The sequence below is a fragment of the Anabrus simplex genome, chromosome 11, assembly GCF_040414725.1.
Source record: "Anabrus simplex isolate iqAnaSimp1 chromosome 11, ASM4041472v1, whole genome shotgun sequence".
NCBI lineage: Eukaryota > Metazoa > Arthropoda > Insecta > Orthoptera > Tettigoniidae > Anabrus > Anabrus simplex.
In genome coordinates, this window is record NC_090275.1 from 122,926,720 (window position 1) to 122,943,947 (window position 17,228).

The 17,228-nt window shown below is 38.1% G+C and overlaps 1 protein-coding gene across 2 annotated transcripts in view; it reads right to left on the bottom strand.

The window, feature by feature from the left end:
* The window catches only part of LOC136883518 (F-box/LRR-repeat protein fbxl-1), a 58,910-nt gene that overhangs the window by 29,298 nt on the left and 12,384 nt on the right, over positions 1-17,228 (bottom strand). For both annotated transcript variants that reach the window (XM_068229751.1, XM_067155882.2), the window contains one exon: positions 11,315-11,505. In XM_068229751.1, coding sequence (XP_068085852.1) covers positions 11,315-11,503 — 189 coding nt within the window. In that variant the 5' untranslated portion in view covers positions 11,504-11,505. The remainder of the gene's footprint in view (positions 1-11,314; positions 11,506-17,228) is intronic.

Below are 17,228 nucleotides of genomic sequence, written 5' to 3' on the forward strand. Positions count from 1 at the left end.
ATACAGGCGATTAAAGAATCACGTGGACAGAAAGTGCAAGGTAGCTAAGGAAGAATGGCTGAAGAAGTGCAAGGATGTCGAAGGTTGTATGGTCCTGGGAAAGGTAGATGCTGCATACAGGAAAATCAAGGAAACCTTTGGAGAAAGGAAATCTAGGTGTACGAATATTAAGAGCTCGTATGGAAAACCACTTCTAGGGAAAGAAGACAAAGCAGAAAGATGGCAAGAACATATCCAGCATTTGTATCAAAAGGTAAAGATGTAAATAATTTGGTTCTGGAACAAGAAGAGGCTGTTGATGCTGATGAAATGGGAGACCCAATTTTGAGGTCAGAGTTTGACAGAGCTGTGAGCGACCTAAATAGGAACAAGGCACCTGGAATTGATGACATTCCCTCTGAATTACTGACTGCCGTAGGAGAAACCAACATGGTAAGGTTATTCCATTTAGTGTGTAAGATGTATGAGACAGGAGAAGTCCCATCCGATTTTCGACAGAATGTTATACCTATTCCCGAGAAAGCCGGTGCTGACAGGTGTGAAATCTACTGCACCATTAGTTTAGTATCTCATGCCCACAAAATTTTAACATGAATTATTTACAGGAGAATGGAAAAACAAGTTGAAGCTGAGTTGGGAGAAGATCAATTTGGCTTCAGAAGAAATGTAGGAACACGTGAAGCAATCCTGACTTTATGTCTGATCTTAGAAGATTGAAGAGATAGAAAGTGAGATGGATAGATCGAATCACGAATGAAGAGATACTGAATCGAATTGCTGAGAGGAGATCGATTTGGCTAAATTTGACAAGAAGAAGAGATAGAATGATAGGACACATCTTGAGACACCCAGGACTTGTTCAGTTGTTTTTTGAAGGAAGTGTCGGTAGTAAAAACGGTAGGGGTAGACCAAGATATGAATATGACAAGCAGATTAGAGCAGATGTAGGATGTAATAGTTATGTAGAAATGAAAAGGTTAGCACAGGATAGGGTGGCATGGAGCGCTGCATCAAACCAGTCTATGGACTGATGACTCAAACAACAACTATAACGGTTCATTTTCAATTAACAATGCTGTATTTCTCTCTCTCTCTCTCTCTCTTTCACACACACACACACACACACACACACACACACACACACACACGTGCACGCATGCACGCACACACAAAATATACTTGAAAACTTATCTAACACTTCGTTTACACTATCCAATAAACACCACCAAATGAAGAGTATCACATAACACACACTGTGGAAGTAAACCGTTCTTGAATAGATTCTGTACCAGCCTTATTCTAAATAAAAACTTGTTCTAGATAATAAGTCACAAGAAAGACATATATATATATATTAAATCATTTACTTTTATAAGCATCACAGAAAAAAAATCATAAAATATGTTACCCTATATACAGTAGTTTTTATGCTTCATAATATATGTAATGCGCAAAAAGTTGTGTGCTATGCTATATAGTTTATACATTTTATAACAAATTTGTGAATTATCATCATATGTATGTAATTATCAATTCACAACGACTGTAGCTTATACTGTACTTGAAAGATACACACTTACGACTACAAATTTTTCAGTCTTTTCACCTCTTTCTCCAGTTCTTCTGTCTCTTCCTTAGCACTCTGCATAATACATTGTTTCTTCAATTCTATATGTTTTATTTCTTCTGCCGCTAATTTTCTTTTGGCTGCGATTTATCTTTCGAAACACTGACAGCTAATACTGTATCATACACCAGATGCTGTGCAATCAAGCTATTTTCATGAAGATTCTCTACTAGGCATTATTATTATTATTATTATTATTATTATTATTATTATTATTATTAATCGATACGGCTACCTGTGGGCCACGTTTACACAATCTTCCTTCTGTCACGCAGACTGATACCCTTCTCTTTACACTCTCGCCAAAGATTCTTGAGTCTTTGATTTCTTCTTGCTCGTTCTTCCACCGAGATGTTCCGTGGCTTCGCATATTGCTCTTCAGACGCATCCCTCAATCCCGCAACCTTCTTCCTAAATGATGTCCTTTCTTTTATATCCTCCTCCTTGATACCTATTGTGCACCTGTGTAAGCCATCCCGGTTGTTTTTTCCACCTTTCCTGCAGAAGAAGTATCCTGTTGGTCAATCTCTCAGGGTTCATTCTTTTGATATGGTCATAAAATGTCAGTCTCCTTTTTCTCACCACAGTCGTGATTCTTTCTACTGTCTTGTAGAGCTCCAAATTCGATCTTAACCGGAATGTGTTTGGGTCACTCGTCGACTTTCTTGGGGCTAAGATTTTTCGCAAGAATCTTCTTTCTCTTTTTTCAAGGACTGGGTCAGCCATCCTCATCAAGGTTTCTGCTCCATAAAGGCACTCTGTTCTAACCACTGTGCAGTAATGTTTTAACTTGGCCTGAATTGAGAGAGACTTGGACTTATAGGTGTCATGACATAGTCTGAATGCCAGCTCCATCCTTCTCACCCTCTCCTTTAATCCCTCCTTTTCATCTCCATTGGGGGTGAGTATTTCTCCTAGGTATTTAAATTTTTGCACACGCTGGATATCCCCATACAATGTAACAAGTCTGTCCGTGTCGCCTTTTTTTATAGAATCCATGAATGCTGTTTTCTCGAAAGAGATTCTTAACCCTGTTTTGACTGCAATATTTTGTAGTTCTTCGACTTGTTTCTTGGCTGTTTGACGGTTGTCTGTAATAAGAACGACATCGTCTGCGAAGGCGAGGCAATCCAACATCATCGCATTTTTTTCACAACCTATCTTTACCCCATTCTTCATTCCATTTTCAGTCATTCTCAGCCTCCATTCCCTAATAACTTTTTCTAAAATGCAATTAAAGAGTAGTGGAGAAAGGCTGTCTCCTTGCCTCAAACCCGTTTTTATCTCAAATGGATTTGAGAGTTCGCCCATAAATTTGACTTGAGAAAAAGTGTTTGTAAAGAGATTGCCGAATTATGGCCAGAGATTTCTCATCCACTCCAAACTCCTGCAGAACGTTCATGAGCACTCCACGATCTATGGAATCATATGCCTTTTTGAAATCAACGAAGGTTATGATCGTCCTCTTCTGATTTCTCATTGATCTTATTTTTATAAGTGATTTTAGAATATAAATCTGCTCAGCACATGAACGCCCTTTCCTGAACCCTGCCTGGTATTCACCAATTTGTTTATCTAGATGTGTTTCAAGCCTCCGCTGCAATGCTTTGGATAGAATTTTGTATGCTATAGGAAGAAGAGAGATACCTCTGTAGTTGCTGACGTTAGTTTGGCATTCTTTATTTACTAAAAAAAACTTTTTCTACAGTAGCGTTGTCATGACACGAAACAAGCACTTTTGTGTGAAGTGGATCAGTTGAAACATTGATCTTTTGAAACACTGTGTTGAAAATAGGCGGTGCTAAGAAAATCGTCCAATCGATCGATTTGGGATCAAACTTCTTGAGATATTGATGAAAAATCTAAGTAGTCTCATTTTGCAATATCAGCTTTCATAGGAGCTAATTGTTTTGTCTCAACAAGAACTAATGCAGCAGTTGCCCTGCAGGTCCCAATAGACAATTTGGTCATAATTGCAGGATTGAAACAGCTGGCACCTCTAACAAACTTGAAAGGAAGAGGGCTTTTGACAAAAATCTTCATACAAATTATCAAGAAGAAATTTTCTGCAGTCTCCATAGAACTGAAGAACTTTTACATCTTTCATTCCCTTACCTTTTAAAGCTGCTGAGGCTGCAAATCCAATGTCAACAGCATGCAAGGGCTTGAGGTTTTCTGTTTTCTTCAAATCAATCGAGAAGTTTCTTAGTAGTATTTGCTGACTCTAAAACCTGGTTCTTTATACTTCTTCCAACAGGCATTCAAGCACATTACTCAGATCAGAGAACATAAAAGAAAAATGATGATCATTACCGGTACTCTGATACTTAGAGATATATTGTTCCAGTTCAAGGGAAACAGAATGCATGAATCCCAACTGTGCTGGGTGGGACCAGATCCTTTCTCACAAAACTTTTTATAAAGTTTTCTGATACAGGAGGTTTTTCCTCAAAAGGATCAACATACTTCTTAATATGTGGCAGCATTTCCACAGCTCTTTCAATAACTTTTGAGTTTTCGATCCATCTGATAAAGCAGAACTTCAGAGGAAAGATCCTGTTATGCGTTTGTAATCCGCACAACTGCTTGGCAAGTCCTTGAAGAAGTAATATAGAGAGCGCAAAAATCTGTGAATGTTCCATTCAGAGTTGTGTGCCGTTTTATATGCACCATGAATAGTATGTAAGGAGCAGGTACCAAAATCCAACAGCTTCGGATCTGAAGGTGAATCACCTAAGTTTTTCTTTAGATCTTTCAAAAACTCAGGTTTACATTCACCCCATCCATTGATATTTGTGGCATCTTTTTCGCATCCAAATCAGTTTCTTTCAAGTTTTGCAAAAATGTCATCAGGTCCTCAGCAGTAGTATGTCCTAAAAATGCGGATATAAGATATCTTGTTTGAACTAAGCTTCCATGATAAAGATATTGACTCCCATAGGTAAAATGAAATATTTGTTCCAAATTAGTAAATTTATAATACCAATATAGTTGGTATTCTAAGTTTCCATCCCAAAATCTACCAGCCATATCCATTTGACGCTTACGAGCGAAAGAATTTAAAACATTCATGAAAAGAAATACAGGTAGCCTCCGTGGCTCAGGTGGCAGCGCATCGACCTCTCACCGCTGGGTTCCATGGTTCAAATCCCAGTCACTCCATGTGAGATTTGTGCTGGACAAAGCGGAGGCTTTTCTCTGAGTACTCCGGTTTTCTCTGTCATCTTTCATTCCAGCAACACTCTCCACTATCATTTAATTTCATCTGTCATTCATTAATAAATGCCCTAGAGGAGTGCGACAGGCTTCAGCAGCCGGCACAATTCTATCCTGGCTGCTAGATGGGGCTTCATTCATTCCATTCCTGACCCAGTCGAATAACTGGAAACAGGCTATGGATTTTCATTTTCAAAAATACAAAAGCAAGGACAATCTTTAACCAAATTTGTCAATTATTTTTGGAAGTATGGATCCAGTCCATATGTAACTAGGTATCGAAGTTTATCCTTGTGCAACTTTGAACTTCTTTGCAATTTCGCTGTCAGGAAACATGATTTTAAAAAGATCACTACAAATACCAAAACTTCTAGCAGAAGAATAGGTCACAACTTGAGTAATAGCCCACAATATTTCTGCAGTAATAGCTTCACCCTTGATGGTAAAATTGTCAAGAGTGCTTCTAGGCACACCACAAGTATGCCTGTCATTAATATTAGAAGTTAGCACTTCACTAAGTTCAGCTTTCACTGGAACATAATTTGTAGTTGATGGAGCAGCATTCACAGTAACAGTCTGTAGTTGCTTCCTTGGCAGGTATCGTATGGAACTTTAAGCTGACGCAAGTGTGATAAACAGATATAACTTGAAAACAATATTTTCTCACCCATGGGTAACTAATGCAAATATCGAGCTCGAATAATAATATTATTATTATCATTTTACAATCATGATTGTTATTATCATTATTATTTCACGATTATTATTATTATTATTAATTTTTTTTGCCAGTTGCTTTACGTCGCACCGACACAGATAGGTCTTATGGCGACGATGGGACAGGAAAGGGCTAGGAGTGGGAAGGAAGCGGCCGTGGCCTTAATTAAGGTACAGCCCCAGCATTTGCCTGGTGTGAAAATGGGAAACCACAGAAAACCATTTTCAGGGTTGCCGATTACTATTATTATTATTATATATAATTTGCTGGGGCCATCAAGGACCATGCTAAGTCTTGTTGAATTTGACACTGAACTTGGCCTTCTTTAGAGCCCAAATTTCCCTCATTCTTTGTGAGTGGACCTGCTTACGCTGGACTGACACTAGGAACACGACGAAGACCCAGTGCGGTGGATTTGGTCAAAACTAGCAAAAAACTGCCAGAAACTGGACCCGGGCCTCTTACAGATAACAAACATATAAGAGACGCAAAGAAATAAAAAGATAACAGTAATAAGGGCAAAAACTTAAATTTATTATGGAGAGGGGAAAAAAAAAGTTGCATAGGTAAAACAAGGGGACCAAAAATCAAATAGGTAATATTAATAATATGTGGCCCATAATCAAAATACACCTGACTCATTGATTATAGCACCTTCACACACGCTTACCTTCATAAAAGACGTGACGAAAAGTTTGGTATAAGGACTTGGCATCTATATTAATTGAAGAATATGAATTCAGGTGGGTTCAAAACATTTCTTTGTAGCACATCGGGTCTAAACAGTCATAAGTTTAGGGAGTAACAGCACCTAATCATTACATTCTCCCTTTCAATTCCCCAGGTAAGACATAAAACTCTCAACAATAAAAAATCACGTCCCCCGAGAATACAATATCATTAAGTAAAAGAGCTTAAAATGGGAGAAGAGGGAAGGGTGCACCGAGCTCATAAAAATAAATGCAAAGAGAAAAGAAGTTACCATGGTTTCACGCCAAACAACTAAAAAATATGGAAAGGCAACCAGCAAAGAGTAAAACAAATTAAAGTTGAAAATAGGTAAAGAAAGCCAATGACGGCAATGTGAAACAAACAATAAATAAGTAAATTAGACACAAAAGGTATCACGGACTCAAACGTAAGAACCACCCACGCTCACACAGAGACCAAGGGGTTAGGTCGCCAAATAAAGGGACGTATAAGAATGTCAACGCACAGCACATAATAAAATAAATGACCGCTCACGAGCTCAGACAATATGAACCAGAAAGTGGTCCATCTTAAAGAGACGGAGTGTCTCCAACACAAAAAGAAACAGGCCAATCGCGTTGTAAGTTTGTATTCATACCGCACCTATTTTGGTGGACATGAAATATACAGAACACGCGATAAAATAATACAACATGAGCTCAAGCGGTATGTTAATGAAGCAACACAAGTAAAAGGTCTCGGCCGGCACACAGCAATCTCTCTCTCACACACACACGCACGCACGCACACACACACGAATCCGTGTCACCTTCTGTTCTCAAAACAAACAGAGGATTGGTAAATGAAAATACCGAAAGAAACGTGTAAAAGTAAAGTTAACACATAAATAAATTAGAAACACGTGTAATGAGGGAAACCTTTCTAACCCAACCATGGTGAGCACAGAACGAAGCAATAATAAAACCAAGAGAAGATTAATTACATAAGCATAAGATTAATTACATACGCAAATAACATTCTCTGTGTTGATTTCATTGTTTTAACTTTTAACAATTTAGCTTTCAACATTAATCCTTGTATTTGCTGTCATGTGTTTTATATTTCAACTAGTCATAGTTTAACATTTGTCTTGTAGGTGCTATCATGTGTTATATATTGCTATTCGATAAGCTGCATTTTGCTCAATTGACTTGTTGGCTGACGATGACATGCAATGAGCGTCGAAATTAGTACCAACCTTCTCTAGACATTATGTGATATATATTTACATCAATAAACATTCATGGTATTGAAAAGGTGGACCTTTTAACATTTTCATTTTACTGTACGCCGAGATACGGGAAAAGACATCTTGAATCTGTTAAAATATATTTTATATGCCACAAAGGCGACTTGGAAATCCAATCCTTCCATCTTCTCAAGTCAAAACTCCCCACACCACACACCAGAAAGATAACCCAACAAGATGGGGCAGAAAAGAAATGCTTTGACCTATGTTAACGTATGAGATGCCATCTACCAGAATAAGGAAAGATTACATAGTGGTAACAACACATGATGGGAAAGAGTAACAGTTCATAGATACAAGAGTTTGCTAGGAACGTAAAGACTTCAGAAAAAGCAAACGTACCATAAAATTATATGGTGCGGTTGAACGCTCCTCTGTCCAAGGGGCACCGTGTCTTCTCTTCGGTTGCTCGTCTCGGTTTAGCCCGTTCGTCAATATTTTCTTGCGGAAGCAATCTCTGTTAAGGGCATCTTCAGCTGAGATATGTAGCATTTGCAGGTCTTCTTTGGTATTTCTAAACCAGGGAATTGTGGTTTTGGGGTTTGATTAAAAAAAAGTGAAAGATTTCTTTAGTTAACTTTCTTCCATCCATTTTTTTCAGATGACTGTAAAATCATGCCCGTCTTTTTCTGATTGTGTCTGTAATTTTCTCTATTTTGCTGTAGACTTCCTCGTTGAATCTCTTTTGATGGATTCTATTTCTGTACTTTGATCCGAAGATTCCTTTCACAATTATTAGTATTATTATTATTTGTATGTATGGCTATGAAGTGATGTACATCCATTTAGTGTTATTATTATTTACGTACCGGTAGTCAAATGATCGTATTGTGTGTGAGGTTATGAAATGAAACGTGCTGTACATAGACATTTATATCAGTTCAATTAATGTAAGAAACTGTATATAATTCATTCTTACCTATATATATTATGTAATCCATAATTGTGAAACACACTGTAACTTTCAGAATGGTAATAGGCACTCTAGAATTTTCAATAAGATATTTTTTGTAACGTATCTTTCTGGAAGCCTGGCCAGGATATATACATAAGGAGACGATCTTGATGGTGACAGAGTGATTGGTAAGAGAATTACTGTTCAGTAGAGTGTAGCAAGATTATACTTGTGAACTCGTGACATGCAGTGGATGCAGTCGCCATACTGAAGTGTCAGGCAGTTTTTTAAAATGGAGGTTTGTGATGTGAGTGTTTTGTTTGTGCCAACAGTGATTAAGGTTGAGTGTGTGTTTAATTTGTAAACATGTGAATAATTAAAGTTGTACCAACTGACAACATCTTGTGTGCATCTTTGTGGATAAGTTAATCATTTACTTTTTCGATGTGCCTTCTGCCTTTGCCATGAGATCGAATTGAGGACACTTCCATGTTGCTAATATCAAAACTAGTCCTACACAAAGAGCAATACCGTTTATAGTTACCACTTTCCACTCTCTGAAGCCAGTTTCAATCTTAATTTATTGTTCTGTCTAAGCAGTCATCTTCGAAAGAAGTTTTTACTCTTATTTTACTCATTATCTCTGAAAAATAAGTGCAACATCAATGTAAGTAAGTTTTTTATAAGTTGCTTTACGTCGCACCGACAGAGATAGGTCTAATGGCGACGACGGGACAGGAAGTAGCCGTGGCCTTAATTAAGGCCTGGTGTGAAAATGGGAAAACATGGAAAACCATCTTCAGGACTGCCGACAGTGCGGTTCAAACTCACTACCTCCTGGATACTGGTCGCAGCTATCGAGCTCTGTAGTAAGTAAATAAATAAATAAACCCTTTAACCGCCAACGTCCAATCGATTGGATGTTCGGGATTCAGTCTAAAAACTCCAACGTCCAATTGATCGGACGTTCCGGAAAAAATACTTTCCAAGTTACTTATTTGTTTCAATAATGTATAATACATGTTTTGGATTAGTGTCGGATTAAATAAGACTATATACAACAAGTTTAATTGATGAACTTGCTGCAGAGTGGCTTGGTGGCTAAGCGGCAATTCAGCTCCCGCAGGCGGGTAACGAACCCCTTACTATTTTACCGGAAAAAAAAAAAGAAAAAAAAAACGCAACTGCTCCATATTCAGAAAGATTAGTACTAGTCAAGGTGGTAAATGGAAGAAAGACCAGATACACTTGTAAACAGTGTAAGAAGGGTGTACACCCTTTGTGCATCCCTAAGCACATTTGCTAGAACACGTCAGAAACACTTGCAAATATTAGTAATTAGTTTCTTGTATCATATTTTTACGGCAAAAAGTGAATTTTTGAGCGTTAAGTCTGTGTGAAATTGACATTAGTAACCATTTTTTTTACTTAAAACGAACCAGGAACTGCAGCATTTGCTTATAATGTAAGATTAGAAATTTCACGTTAACGTAATAATAATAATAATAATAATAATAATAATAATAATAATAATAATAATAATAATATTAATACTGTAACTGTAATATTGTACATAAGGCTCTATTTTCTTGTATGTAGCATAGGAAACACTACCTCTCTAAAATAATGCAGCTTTTGATAGTAGAAATATTTTTTTCTTAACGTTTGTTTGATCATGAAATACTACTTTTTCAAAGAAAGGAAATATTTATTTGAATTATCACTTCATAAAATGAACATTTATAAAATAAAGGTGCATTAATTTACATCAAAAAATGCGCTAAGCATTACCTTCAAAACAAAAAATGCCCATCCAATTTACATAAATTTAACAGAAGTTATAACGAATAATTTACTGCGAAGCAAGAAGTGCTCAATAAGCCTCGGCGGTTTAGGACATGGACACATGCATGAGGCTGGCGGTCAAAGGGTTAAATAACAATGAATGAATTATAGTATATGCATAATATAGGCTACTTGAAGTATGGCAAAACGAAGAATGAAGGAAAAGAGAACGGAAACTGAAAACAGTATTAGTAGAAAAGAGGAAGTTAGTGACTGTCTACAACACTAAGAGAGATGTTGGGCGATGACGCTGGGGTTTTAGAGAAAATTACAGGTTATTATTCTGGTAACTGTACTCTTACTACTGTACTTCGTAAGTATTACTTTTAAATAAAATCAAAGTTATAATGCCAACCTAAACAATTGTTCTTATTATCTGGACTTTTTCAGAGTAGATTATAAAGAATGATAATACTTGTTCCATTATATATATATATATTTCCAGTATATGGGTCAAAATTCCAGCATTTCCAGTATCAGTGGACACCCTGTTATGATATTCAAGCATCCTCATACCAGTTTCTGACTCCAAGATATATTTTGCCGAGAGGTTCTGTCCAATGACTGAAAGGTGAGGACACACCGTCCGCGCACACATTTTCCTTACAGAAACATTTCTACGGTTACCAAGCAAGCGAGGTTTCTTGTCATTTGCAACCAAACAGGACAGCATTCTGGAGCAGGTATGGACTGAGGGTGGTAAGAGTGTGCAAAGTAAAAATAATTCATCTTCAAGTAATAGTGATGAAAATGAATCTGATCCCAGGAGCCAATGACAATACACACACACAGCAGCAACCATACCCCAGGATGATGAACCTGCAGCTGTTCCACGTTGGTAAGACTGACAAAAAGTGTGTACATCACTGTTTCATTAGAAAGTTAGCAAAATATAAATAGCAAGTAGGGACATACAGTTTAAAAAAAAAAAAAAAAATGGCGGAGTCCGAATAGGAACCCGGAAGCTACCTACAGATCTAAGTGACTGCTTGCCACGATAACAATAAAACTCACCTGTTCTGTTCCATAGTTGGCAGGAGGAGCAAATGTATAATCCTTCCACAGCCTGCCATCTAGAGCCAAGCTATTCCACCGCCGGGACACATTTTGAACTGATGTCACCAGTTCTTCCATGGGAATGTAGGTGAAGATCTCCACCATCAGCTCGTCAGGCAGACTGTCGATCGACTGGATGGCAGCCATCACTGCAACAAAAATATCAACTGTGGATACTCTGCACTTTCTAGAATCTTAAAACTCGTGGTGGTAGTGGTGGTGGTGGCGGCGGTGGTGGTTACTGTTTTTCTCAAGGAAGTACAACTAGGCAACCATCTTCAAGTAATAGAGAGAAAAATTGATCTGATCTGAGGCACCCAGTTCCTGGGGGCTTTAAAAAACTGGGACACCCTCTCTCCAGGGGTCACAAATATGGGTGAAGACCTTAACGGCATCACTGGTGGAGAAGGTGGACTTCGGTACAGAAGAGGGAAACTTGTAGCGTCTGTACTCCTGAGGAGCGACTACAGAGGGCGTCTGTACTCCAGTGGAGCGATCTAGCATAACACCTGGCAGTAGGTATAAAATGCCTTTGGGAGTGGCGACCCTATCGTAATAATAGCCTATATATGGTATGGTACTAAGAAATCAACCACGAAAAAGGTTAGGGCGTCCCCTGCTTAAAGCGACGTGCATTTCTCAGGGTACTGGGGGAACTGTGAGAAATGGGTGACCAGTAACCAACATTAAGATAGCAATAATAAATCTTATGACCCTGACAGGAAATGCGGAGGCAGTAGTAGATTTCATGGAGAAGGAGAAGGTGGATGATGAAGAGGCTGAGTGAAGTGAAATGGAAAGGTACAAGAGGAAGAAGTCGAGGAAAGGATACACATTACACTGAAGTAGTGGCTAGGAGGCAATGAACGGAGTGGGACTAATTATTTCAAAGCAATTGGAGGATTATGTTAAGTGGTAGAATGTGTTAGTAACAAAGACTAAAGATGAATAATAACTTGATGGGCATCATACAAGTGTATGCACCACAGGCGGGAAACAGGGACGAAGATATTGAAGGATTCTTGGAGAAAGAGAAATTTCAGGTGTGGAAGTGGTTATTGTGGGAGATCTGAATGCACAGGTCAGAAACGAGAGACAAGGAAAGGAAGAAGTCATTGGACCATATGGATATGGGAAAAAGAATCAAAATTAGAAAATCACCAAAGCTTTTATTATCCAGGAGAGAAACACCACCAAAACAGTCACATTCCAAATATCAGTGATATAACTTCTCTCACAAACTGTTGACTGAAGTGTGAATGTTAATTATTGGTCTGCACACATCCTGGATAGTGACAAAACTCTGGTCTTCCATATCAGGGATGCACAGCCTCTTGAAGAGAGTATGTCCCCACAGTGTTAAACCAATAGAAGTGTTTATTCTTCAAAATCTTCCTGTGTTGAATTCTGGGAGTGATTCAATAATGTGACTCTTCACAAGGGATGTATAGAAAGTGGTGCACGATTTCTGAAATTTTAAAATAAATACATTTCTGGGTCGCTAGCATTTGTCTCTCTCCTAAATGCATACCTGCCAACTTCACAAAACCAAAAATCAGGAGAAATTAAATTGGTCAAAACTGCTTATTCTACATGTCTTGTGCAATACAGGAGTACTAAGGTATATATTATAACACTTTATTGTCTCAACCCAACTGTTGCTGTGCAAGGCTACATCTCTATTCCCTCACAGGAAGTATGTGAGTGAGATGATCAGTCTCTGATAAGCCTTCCGAAAACTCATGCTCCACACGTGTGGATCAGTCAAGCTCTTAGATGCCATTACTTAGAAAATACATAGATTAATATACTGCATCAAGTGCCTGCGTGATTATGCAAAGCACAATGCTATTTTTATCAAGTAATAAATTAAAATTAGCCAGAATTGTCTCCAATTGGCTCCTAAAATCTCTAGAAAATTCACTAGTCGCTCGCTATCTTTGAAATTCTGTCACTAAATTACTAAAAAATATTCTAAATCTAGCGACTAGTCCCTAAAATTGACTAGACCGATGTGAATGAACACAAACATAGCATGCGAGAACGAAAGATTTACAATCGATGTACGTGTCGTGATATACAGGTTTCAATAAACATCACACATTCGTGCGCATTTCTCATATTAATAAACGTCGATACTTCATTTGAAAGCAGCCAATGAGCGAAGGACTTCTGGCCACTGGTGTACAAAGCTGAAATGGTGGGATCTGAAAAGAAATATTTGAAGTTCACCAGAAAATAAGCTAAAATTGGGAGAAATCAGGAGGCAGGAAAAACTGTCGAAAATCGGAAATCTCCTGCCTAAATCGTGAAAGTTGGCAGGTATGTACATGTTATATGAGGCGACTGTGTACGGCTGTGTCAGGCCTATCTGAGCAAGAAATGAAAATTAGAATTGGCACCGCAAGTGGTAAAACATCTTGTTGTGAAGTACCGTGTCAAAAAGATTGTATACGTCATGCTGGAAAATCAGCTGATCACGCTCGACATCCATGATACGGGAAATACAAAATAGGAAATATTACTCCATGCACATGGCCAACCTTTTGCGAGGAGACGTTACAGTTATGATAGAAGCAGTGAAAGGCAACATGCCACATGGTTCACGTGTCTCCATGAGGTAGTTTCGTTAATGTTTGGTGATTTTCATAAGTAACCATTCAAGTTGCTATGACAAAACATGGAGACAAAGAATTTTTATGAAACCCAAATCACCCAGACATGGCCAATCTTATCCACAATGCAAGGAAAAGAAACCAGCTCGCCCATTTCAGCCACAAATGCCGTATGTCATAAATATTGACAGAGCAGATGACTGCAATAAGGGGAGGTTTGAACTGCCCTTCATTCACAAATTCCACCTTGAGAATTCACGTAGACAGAAATATGAACAGCTACTCCTGTGTTATTTAAAGTTAAAAACTTCATCACTGATCCGTATTCAGCTAATAATTACAATGCTAAAAAGAAAAAGATGTTTCACCTATTCAATACAATAATTTTCTTGCACGAATTAATGTAGCAACATATTTAATATGTTATGGGACCGGTTTCGACATATGTCCATGTCCATCAGTAACACAAAAATGGCAAGAAGTCAACACAACTGTAACACTTATGACACTTTTCTTGAATTAAAAATAGAAGTTCATGTAGAGGTTCTTGAGCACTCTTGCTGTAGATCTTGAGGTTAAAAAATGATGCAGTATAGTTCACAATTGTTGTCATAAATAAGGAGAGCAGAGTAAATGAAATATACACCCTACTTTATCATTCTTCTTTTTCTACACTGATAATAAAATGAAACATAGAACCCGTGTTACAATGTCTAGAAAGATAATGGAAGAACTGGAAAAGACCATGTCAGGAGAACAGGAAAGGAAAGACCTTACTCGATGAGCATAGAGGAAGCTGCTCAATTCGATGCCCATTTAATAGATGAATCGAGACTATTCCTTGGATGTGCAAACCGCTCAGAATGCTCAAAGCTCTATTCTAACTGGTAATAAATGAATGCTACCTTAGCCAAGATGAGTACAGTGCACAACGCTCACTTTTTCCTAACGACTTGCTCACAAAGTGTTGATTCCAAGCTGTGTACATTAGTGTGGACATCCTGGCACAAAGGCTCTTACACTACTGGTTTATAGCAAAGGAGTTTATATTGAATTTGTAAGTTGGTAATGAAATCCATCCATGTTGATTTCTGGGGCTGATGCAATATTTAATCAATTTCAGCCATTGATAGTGAACCCGACAGGGGCATGATCCAAGGACCTTTGGTTGATATTGATTTCCGTAATTACGCACGCAATGCTATTTAAGGGAAAGAATGCTGAAAATGATTAATATTCATATCATTAATAGAGGTCATACCGAAACTAATTAATATTCATACCATTGAGATAGATAAATTGTGTTTTTTAAAATTATTCTACGAGATTTCTTTGTCTGCGACTTATTGCGCAGTATTATCCTTTGTGTAGCGGGGGCCCCGCAGATAAAGCCAAGCCAATTTAGACCCGGGAGGGGTTATGAATGGGGATTCCCTGTGACATCACTCGAGAGAAGACATCCCTCCTCAAGACTCGCAGAATAAGGGGAAACCAACTTTTTCGAAACGAAATATAGGAGCCATCTTGGATCCGGAATAGCCAACTTAATTACCTACGATCTAGAAAATTAATGAAACTCAAATTATGGAGTCGTCTCCCGATTTAAAAGGGATAAATGTCACTGGGACATTTATTTAGAGTGTTTAAGGTCCCTTATCTTGATAACTTTCAGAAGAAGAAAGAATACTGTGTGGTTTCTGCATGAAAAAGTACTGGGCCATCTGTTTATTCTCACGACACGTCCTCGAAGAAGGGAGTTCACCACGCGTGGTGGGGGAAGCAGAACAGATTTGAATTAATTTAAAGAGATTCACCGAAGGATAATTGAGTGGTTATGTCTCAATCGCATCAACTAAATACTGGTCACCGATTAACCGTACTATCATACCTCGAGTACGCCGGGAATAGGCGCTACGCAAATTAGTGGAAGGGGTATCGCTCCCTTGTAAAAACTACTGCAGTAAGGGACAAGCGTCATTCGGGGTTAGTGGCTCAACGACGGCGAAGCTATGCTCGGTTAAGCCCTTGTGAGTTCTTTGTTCAAGTAAAGTTAACTCCTATTTTAAGTGAAATAATACAATTCGCATAAACAGTTTATAGTTTTGATCTCTGTGACGCCAGTGTTAACTTTTTAGAAAACCGTGATGTGAAAAGTCATATTATTATCATTACTATAATATAATAATCTTACGTAGTCGCGTATGAGATCGTGACCGGACGTTCACATTGAACGCTGTTAACCGGAGTGTGAATTAAACAGTGACGTTGTGTGTGTACAGGATTAAGTGCCAGTGGTTCTACCAGCATCGTACAATGGATCTTCAACTTCAAGATGGAATGGAAAATGATGTAATCACCGTGGTGCCCATGGAGGAGGAGTAAGCCCAGGATGGATCTCCTGAGCTGACGAAGGAGTCATCATGTGATAGAGATGAGTACAAAGTTCTAATATCTGGCATGCATAGAAGGGATGGGAATATTTATTGTAAACTGACGCTATAAGAGATTAAAGATGTAGTCCTGTTGAAATAGAGCGCCGGAATGGGCGCGTAGTTATTAATTCTTAATTTAGAGAACCGGCAACAGGTCTGAGTAATTGATTGTAAATAAGTTAGGGAATATAATACTCTAGCTTTGCATGGGATAGAGATTCTTTCAATTATTTCTTTCTTGGGAGATTCTGTTTGTTTATTTGCGTCAGAAGACAAGGAGTAATTAGTTTAGGTGAGTGCAGTGAGAGTAGTTATTAGAGTATTCATTAATTTGATAAGTGTATGGTATGTAAAACGGTAAGTACTACAGTACGTAAGGCACGTAACTACGAGGCTCAGCGGTCGAACTGACAGCCACAAGACCTCCACCCTTTGAAATACTTAGATAGGGAGTGATAAGACTAAATTGATTATGTGATTAAATTTACCAGTAAGTGATCATAATACGTGTGTCAAATATCAATTCGTGTGAGTATTAATTAATTAATGAGTGTACTGCCGTGTGACGATAAAGTAGCCATGTGCCGACCATCGATTAATTAGCAGTCAGTAATCAGATGTTAATTGCCGCGCGAGTGCTTAATTGTGTTGTAATTGCCGAATAGATTCCGCACGATGACCATGTATAAGTAATCTAGCGGGTAAGCTATGTAGGACGGCAGGAATAATAATAATAATAATAATAATAATAATAATAATAATAATAACAATAACAACAACAACAACAACAACAACAATCGGGCAAAGATTACCATTATAATACCG